At 46.2% G+C, this 8,928-nt stretch overlaps 1 protein-coding gene across 1 annotated transcript in view; it reads left to right on the forward strand.

Annotated features, from left to right (window-relative positions):
* The window catches only part of LRRC46 (leucine rich repeat containing 46), an 805,439-nt gene extending 800,313 nt beyond the window's left edge, over window positions 1-5,126 (forward strand). The window contains exon 8 of the mRNA XM_044062285.1: window positions 4,418-5,126. Within this exon, the coding sequence (XP_043918220.1) occupies window positions 4,418-5,034 (617 nt within the window). The 3' untranslated portion in view covers window positions 5,035-5,126. The remainder of the gene's footprint in view (window positions 1-4,417) is intronic.
* Window positions 5,127-8,928: the final 3,802 nt, after the last annotated feature.

Below are 8,928 nucleotides of genomic sequence, written 5' to 3' on the forward strand. Positions count from 1 at the left end.
TGGAAATGCTCAAAATCAGAGGTGGGTGGTCTGCCCCCAAGGCTTCCTCTGACGAGTCCATATTCCTTGAGGCGTTTGAGGCAGGACCATCTACCTCTTGGGTGTCCCCTCCACCCGACCCCCTAGTGGATCTCATATCCTCTAGGGCTTGGAAGGAACCGGACACCGTAGAGCCCATCCCCAAGCATCCAGACAAAATTTTGAGCCCCCCTGCAGAGAGATCACATTGGAGCAGAGGTCCCCCTGTGGATGCCATGTTGGTGGCTGCAGCCACCAAGAAAGAGTTGGCTCAGGAGAGCCCCACGGTTCATCCTCCGAGCAAGGAGTCTCGTGCGATGGACCGTCTTGGGAAGTGGGCCTTCAGTTCAGCGACCTTCTCTATGAGGGCCTTGGACTACATGGCACACGTTATTCGGATGCAGCGAGATCTAATTAAGGAATACGCTGCTTCCCCCCCAGGGTCCATGTTGGAGGGAGACAAGGATCTGTACTCCTCCCGAATGGCCACCCTCTGCTCTATCTCTAACACCTCTATGCGGCTGTTGTCTCATGCTATGGAGGGAGCCACTAGAGCAGGCGGAGTCGGGCTTGTCATGAGGAGACAAGCCTGGCTCCATCACTGTGACTTCTCAGAACCCTTTAAGGCGTCATTCGCGAATGCCCCTTTTGATGGTTCTGCACTGTTCGGCAAAACCGTTCGCGACACTCTTGTCCAGAGCGAGAAAGACGGGAAGACCTTGTCTGCCGTCGGAGTCCGCTTCTCTGCGCCCCAGAGGTCCTTTTCCAAGAACCAAAAGGGTCAAAGAAGATGTGGTTCCGAAAATCGCATCAATCCCAGTCTGCTCAGGACAACCAGTCCTCTCGTGGCAGAGGAGGACAGGGAGGATGCCGCCCCAGAGGCAGAGGGGGTCCTAGGAATTTTGGGCCCAGAGAACCATTCTCTGAGAGGCCCACGCAGAACCCCTGAGGGGTTTCCCGACTGCTTCACTCTGGAGGCAGTCGGGGGGCGTTTTTCGAGGCACCTGGCAAAATGGGAGTCCATAACAACGGATCGCTGGGTGCTTCGTATTATATCCAGAGGTTACCAAATTCCCTTCATAGTAAACCCCAGAATCAGAAGCCTTTCTGACGTTCCACCCAGTCAGAGGAAGACGGCTGCTGCAGAAATTCAGCAGCTTCTACAAAAAAGAGCCATCCAGCCCATCCCCCCAGATCAAGTCGGATCAGGGTTTTACTCCAGGTTCTTTCTGGTGCCAAAAAAGACGGGGGACTTGAGGTCCATTCTCGATCTCTCTCTCCTAAACCTGGCGGTACCCAAAGAAAAGTTCCGAATGGTCATGTTGCAATCCGTCCTCCCCTTATTGCGGGAGGATGACTGGATGTGCTCTATAGACCTCAAGGATGCATACTATCACATTCTAGTGGACAGGCGTTCCAGGAGGTTTCTCCGCTTCCAGCTGGGAGCCAGTCACTTTCAATTCAGGGTCCTCCCCTTCGGTCTCACCTCAGCCCCCAGGGTGTTCACCAAGGTCCTAGCGGTAATAGCAGCCCACCTGAGACTCCAGGGAATTCAGGTCTTTCCATACCTGGACGACTGGCTCCTGACAGCCCCAACAAGGCATCTACTTTGTTCATGCAGGGACTATTTCCTCAGTCTGGCTCCACTATTAGGATTAACCATCAACATGACCAAATCCTCTCTCATCCCTACACAAGTGCTGGATTTTATAGGGGCAAAACTGGATTCCAGACAGATGCTTGCGTTCTTGACTCCAGATCTGCTCCGGAACCTGATGTTGCACGTGCAGGCCATCCTTCAACTGCAATCTCCTTCGGCGGAATTGATACTGAGGGCCCTAGGATCTATGGCGGTTGCAATCCCTCTGCTGCCATTAGCCCGGTTGAACATGAGGGTTCTGCAGTGGACCCTCCAGGTACAATGGTCCCTGTCTCGCAACCCCCTGTCTCACCCCATTTCCTTAAGCAGGGTTTGCAGAAAATCGTTCCTGTGGTGGCTCCGGTCTCCCAACCTCCACACGGGACGTCCCTTCTCATTACCTCCGCCAGTCGACACAGTGACCACGGACACTTCTCGCCTGGGGTGGGGGGGCATTTTTCAGGCAGGACAGTCCAAGGCACATGGAACGATGCAGAGACCTCTTTGCATATCAACGTCCTGGAGATGAGGGTGGTGCTTTTGACGTTGCAGGCACTACACAACTCTCTTCCGGTAGGGACAATTGCGGTACAGACAGACAACATGTCGCTAGTCTGGTACATCAACAAACAGGGGGGAACCAGGTCTTACCCCCTTTGCCGCGAGGCCATGAGGGTGTGGGAATGGGCGATTTCCAACTGCTTTCTTATAGCAACGCACATTCCGGGACGGTCCAACATTCTAGCGGACAGGCTCAGTCGTACTATCCTGACTCCTTACGAGTGGTCTCTCAACCACCGAGTTACAGAGCAAGTATTTGCCCAATGGGGGCAACCTTGTTGCAATCTTTTTACCTCTCCTTCAAACACCAAATGCAACGATTACTTCGCTCTGATCCCCTCTCCGGGGGAGTCCCCGAGAGACTCTCTAGTTCATGCTTGGCCTCCCGGTCTGCTTAATGCTTATCCTCCTCTTCCCCTGATGTTGAAATTATTACAGAAAGCCAGGCAGCTGGGGAGCAAAATGATCCTCATTGCCCCATTCTGGCCTCGTCAGACGTGGTTCCCTTACCTATGGTCTCACCTAGTGTATCCACCATGGATTCTGGATCCCATTCCGGATCTCATCTCTCATCCTCTCGGTCTTCCGACTCTGAACCTGGTCAACCTCAAGCTGACGGCTTGGTTGCTCCAGTTCCACTCCTCATAAGGACTCCCGGGATCTCATCACTGGTCAAAGCCATTCTTGTAGCATCTCACAAGCCTTCCACCAGGAAGGTTTATCGGAGTAAGTGGAAACGCTTCACCATTTGGGCAGAACACCGTCGTTTAGACCCTTTTACAGCCCCGATATCGTTGGTTCTAGATTTTCTAACCTCTCTCTTTCACCAGGGGGCTAGTTCTTCCACAGTCAAGGTACAACTGGCAGCAATCTCATACTACCATGTGAGACAAGAGTCTGGCCCTCTTATCACTTCCAAACTGTGCAAGACCTTCCTCAAGGGTACCTTCCTCCTTAGGCCCCCAGTTAAAGAGGTGGTACCTCCATGGGATTTATCCTTAGTCTTGCAGGCCTTGACGGGTCCCCCATTTGAACCGGCGGCCACGGTTGATCTCAAATTTCTCTCTTGGAAGACAGCTTTTTTGGTGGCCATAACTTTAGCCAAAAGAGTATCGGAATTACAAGCTCTTTGTGTCAAACCACCATATCTAGTTTTTCACCTGGATAGGGTTTACCTCAGGATCAATCCGTCCTTTCTACCTAAGGTATCTTCGGAAGCGAACATCAATCAATCCATCAGTCTCCCAGTGTTTTTCCCCAACTTTCATAACAAAGGAGAGTACAAGCTACATTCCTTAGACGTACACAGACAACTACGTTTTTATATACATAGAACTGCTGATCATAGACAATCCGATCAGCTGTTTATCTCCTTTGCCAAAAGTAATTTCGGAAAGTCAGTTTCTAAAGTTTCTCTCTCTCGATGGATCTCGAGTTGTATTCTTTTAGCATATCAGAGCTCGGGGAGGCCTGCACCTCAAGGAGTCCATGCTCATTCTACTAGGGCTGTTGCCACTTCTGCAGCCTTTCAAGCTAGGGTTCCACTGGATGACATTTGTTCCACAGCCACTTGGGCTTCATCTCACACCTTTATCAGCCACTATAAAATAGATGTTGTTTCCCGAGGTAGGGCGTCCTTTGGCTCTGCGGTGCTCCGGAATATCTTTCCATGAAGGCCACCCAAGATTTAGGTAGCTGGGGACTCTGTCCCACAGGTTGCTGACAAATGAAGTTCCTACTTCAGATTAAGAAGTTATGTACTCACCATAACGTTCCATCTGAGTAGGTATCTTCATTTGTCTGCAACCATCCCCCCCTCCTTCCCCCTGACCGATATGATCGTTATTGTGTTATTAGCATATGTTCCCATTGGGACACCTTTTATCTGCTGTGCTATGGGGCAAACTTGATCTGAGGTCAGTTAGGGTAGGCAGGGGATTATGGGTAAGGGGAGGAGCTAGGAGCTCGGATCTATGCTATGATAGAAGTTGCCGGCTCGGATCCGAGATCGGATCCGTATCCCACAGGTTGCAGACAAATGAAGATACCTACTCAGATGGAACGTTATGGTGAGTACATAACTTCTTATTTCCATTTTTGAAAGAGCATGTCCAAACTTTAGCAAGCAAACGGTTTTAATGTTAAAAGCATTATATTAAATAAATGTTTTGAAACTCTTCAACTTTTTTGTTTACATAGATTTGTTTATCAATCTTCATGAAAATATGATTGGACGATCAAAACAGAGACAGCAGGATGTAATGAATAATCACAAAGCCCGACTGGAAGAAATAGCAGAACTGAAGACTCAAATGATCATTAGACATAATTCAAATATTAAAAATGAGAAGGATCTGGGCAGGAGTGCAGATATCCATGAAGGACCCAAACCAGATCTGACTAATGTAGGTATTCAAAAGCCTGTGAGAGCAAAAACAAATGCTCCATGCACACTTCCAGCTACAAAAACATCATCCTTGAAAAAAAACAGCACAAGGGTAGCTCTGCCATCTTCAAATAGTAAAGAGCAGCAGCCTTCCAGGCCAGGCAGCCTTAATGTAAGAATAACCACTGAACAAGGACTTAAGACTCCATCCCAACCTGCTACTCGCAGAAAGAATGAGACAGACACTTGTCAAGCATTGCCAGCCAGAAATTCTGCAGTAAGTAAGCAAGCAGACACTGGCAGTGCTTCTCTGAAGACAGAAAAGCAGATTTCTCAAAAAGGCAGCCCTTCCAAGTCTTTCATTCAAACACAGAAAGCAAAAAATAATAGTCTGCTGAAATCAAAATCAGCTACTGGCCAGAGAAGCTAAATTTGTTTCATTAATATTCATGTGAGATGTAAGTTCAAAACTGCATGGACTTTTTGTTATTATAATAAAGTGAGTTTTGTTGTGCAACTGTTTACATTGTTTATCAGCCAACATTTTGCAGTGAACAAATGTTGCTGTTTGCAGATCATTTGTTTAAAGCAACAATTACATTAGAATGTGTTTCCAAAAATCTAGTTTTTCCTGCATTTTAAGTGAACAGTAGCCATTCAATGTTATTTTATAAATTGTTTTACCTTTTGACATGTGTGCTGGTTGTTGGCATATGAAGGAAGAAACTGCACAGAAGCTGTATGGCCCAGATACAGTTTACAATGAAAGAAGGGTCTGCCTTAGAAGAAGTAAGAACAGCACTAAGTAAAATACAATCAGAGAAAGCAGCAGGCCAAGAGAAGGTCACGGCAAATATTATCAAGATATTGGGTGAGTTGGGGAGAAATTTCTCCAGAGGGTACTCATAGCAGTAGAGGTACGACTGCTGAATCCTATACAAATGCACTTTATAAGCACTTACACAAGTGCATGGATCGTGCAATCCCTAACAGAACCAAGATGCTATCCTCCAAAAAAAGGAAGCCAATCTGGTGGTCCCCTGTCATAAACAAACTCTACAACAGAAGAAAGAAACTGTTGCAAAAAAAGAGTAAAATCCCATGATTGGAGGAACTCTTTGGTCAGCCTCAGTAAGAAGCTGAGATATCTCATAAAATCCTCCAAAGCTAGTTATGAAAACAAAATCACCACTGATTCTAAAGACAACCCCAAAACAAAATTATGTAGCTATGTCAAGAATCTCAATGGCAACACTCAGATATGCTCTGAGTTACAGCACAATGGCACTAAATATACAGAACCAACTGATATTGCCACGATCCTGGCAGATAAGTTCAGTGCTAACTTTACTCCTCTGTCACCCCCTAAAGGGCCCATCTCTATACTGGAAGAATGCAAAGTTCCTGTAATCATGGCTGCATAGGTAAAAAACACACTCTCCAAAGCCAAGAACACAGCATCCATGGGACCTGACAACATCCCAGGCTGGTTGTGGCAAATGCAAAGTTCCTGTAATCACGGCTGCACAGATAAAAAACACACTCTCCAAAGCCAAGAACACATCATCCATGGGACCTGACAACATCCCAGGCTGGTTCTGACATCCCCCCTAAGTACCATGTTCAATCATATCCTCACCTCAGGCTTTGTGCCCACTGAATGGTGCACAGCAACGGTTATCCCACTCCACAAAGGGGGAGCCACCACGGACCCTGGGAACTACCACCCCATTAGCTTGATGAGCCTGGTCTGCAAGGCTATGGAATGTATCATCATGAAACTTATAAACAATAACATCGGTAATCTCCAAACTCTGGACCCTACCCAGTTCGGGTTTGTAAAATGCAGATCATGTCTCCTAAACCTGATAGACTTCTTTAAAGTGGTCACCAAAGCCATAGATGAGGGTAAGGTGGTTCACACAGCCTATCAAGATCTCGCCAAGGCTTTCAACACCATCCCCACTATGGAATTGTAGATAAACTCACTAAACTAGGTATAAATCCCTATATCACAAGATGGGTTGCCAACTGGCTCACTGACAGAACCTACACTGTGAAAGTAGCAGACTCTAAATCCAACTTCAGACCAGTGACAAGTGGAGTACCACAGGGTTCAGTCCTGGGTCCTCTCCTGTTTGGTATCTACTTCTCTGAAGTACAGGCTAACACAGAAGGTCTTTGGCTAACAAAGTTCGCAGATGACTGCAAACTCGGAGCCATAATCAAAACTCTTAACGATGTGGACATCCTACAAAAGGGCCTCACTGAGACAGATGCCTGGTGTCAAAGCCATGGCCTCAAGCCCAATGTCAAAAAGTGCATTGTCATCCCTTTTGGTAAAAACTCTGTACCCATGAACTACCACATAGGCGGTAGTCTACTTAACACCGAAAGTGTGATAAGAGACCTTGGGACACAGGTGGATAGTAGTCTCTCCTTTGATAATCACATCACCACAGTAGTCAGGAAATCCTTCTACGTGGCACACCTCATCACAAAAGGTTTCTCATCCAGGAAAAAAGAGGTCATTGTTCCCCTCTAGTCGTCACTCATTAGACCCATTATAGAGTACAGCACCCCTTTTGGTATGTACCTCACAAGACATCTACAACAACTGGAAAGGCCACAGAAATACCTCACAAAGAGGATTACTGGCCTCAAACAGATGCACTATGCAGACAGTCTCAAAAAACTCCAGCTTTACTCTGTTGCATATCGCCTACTCAGAGGCGATCTCTGCCTAACATACAAAGCTATGTCAAACCCAGAGCTGTTGGACATGCTCCACTTAAAGAAATCCCAATCCCGCCGAACCACATGCTCTAGGGACCTAAACCTTGTCACCACATTAAACAGAACATGCTGGAGGGATAGATTCCTGTCACAGAGACTTCCCATACTCTGGAACAAACTACCTATCTATATCAAACGAAGCTCCTCATTAGCACTCTTCAAGAAAAATCTTGATGATTGGATGGGAGATAGGAAATTCACCCCGGGGATCACTTCTGTGGCTCTACTTGAGAGGGGCACAGGAAAATAATTTTCTTGGGTGGCAAAAGCCAGGGTACCATTTGGCTAGGCTTGTATAGGCCCTAGGGCCAATAGCCTAGTACCTACCTATGAACCTATGGAGAAAGGCATATCCTAGATGACTGGAGAATAAGCATTCCAATGCCAGTGTAGAAGAACAAAGAGGACATTCACAAATGTGGACAGTATAGAGATATCAAACGCCTGTCACACTGCATGAAAGTGCTAGAATGGGTGACTGATAAATACTCAGAATAGTAGAAAGTAAAAAGGATGATCAGCAGTATGGATTTAGATCTCTGTGCAGCACAGCTGACCCAGTGTTTACAGTGAGACAGATAACTGAAAAGAAATCAGATATGAAAAAAGGATCCTACCGGGAATTCCAAGACTTGGAGGAAACATATGACAAGGTCCCAAGAAAGCTAATTTGGCTAGTTAGGCAATGGTTTGAAGTCCCAGAAACATTGATAGAATTAGTGCAAGCTATGTACAGGCAGAGCCAGATTATGGTCAAATGGGGCCCTAGGCAGGGTAATGGATCAGGAGCCCTGCCCATACACATTTACATTACAAAAATGGTAAGCTGGTAATATTACAATAGAGAATAGATGGCAAACTGATAACAGGTTCATAGTTACTGGGCATCTCATCCAAAGGAGGATATATTCAGGGCTGCAGCACCCCCACCCCCCTTAAAGTACAAACTAGTATCAGCAATCCATCTACATGCTGTGGGAGTAGAACCCACAGCCTTCTGCATCAAAAGCAAGTATGCTATCTGTTGTGGTACTAACAATGCTTTTCAATTCTATAGCACAATAGTGATACCATACATGTTTACTATTTTATTGTTATTAAAAGTGAGATGTGTTGTTTTTAACCATTCATTCATTTTTATAATTATGAACAATGTTCATTCTCACAAGGGGTTCCCAGTAGGACTGGATGTTCAGCTCTGAGCCCGCTGCTCTTCATACAGGTAATGAACTACATTAGCAAACAGGTCAGAGGGGACAGAAAATAATGTTGCTGTATGTAGACAATGTGGCATTACAAGCAGGCTCAGAACAAAGAACTTCAAATAATAGGGGTATAGAATGCAAAACCGAATGCACATGAGATGAAACTGAATACAGATAAGACAGTTGTCATGGCAACACATGGAATCAGAAGATGAAAACTGAGGTAGAAGGAAAATACTGGAACAGATTAAGAACTTCACATGTCTGGGAGGGATGATTAAGGAGAAGGGAAGGGAAGTCTGAATGAAGAGGTGAAAGCTAGA

This window comes from Protopterus annectens, chromosome 2.part1 (genome assembly GCF_019279795.1).
Source record: "Protopterus annectens isolate FY-2018-M chromosome 2.part1, PAN1.0, whole genome shotgun sequence".
Lineage (NCBI taxonomy): Eukaryota > Metazoa > Chordata > Ceratodontiformes > Protopteridae > Protopterus > Protopterus annectens.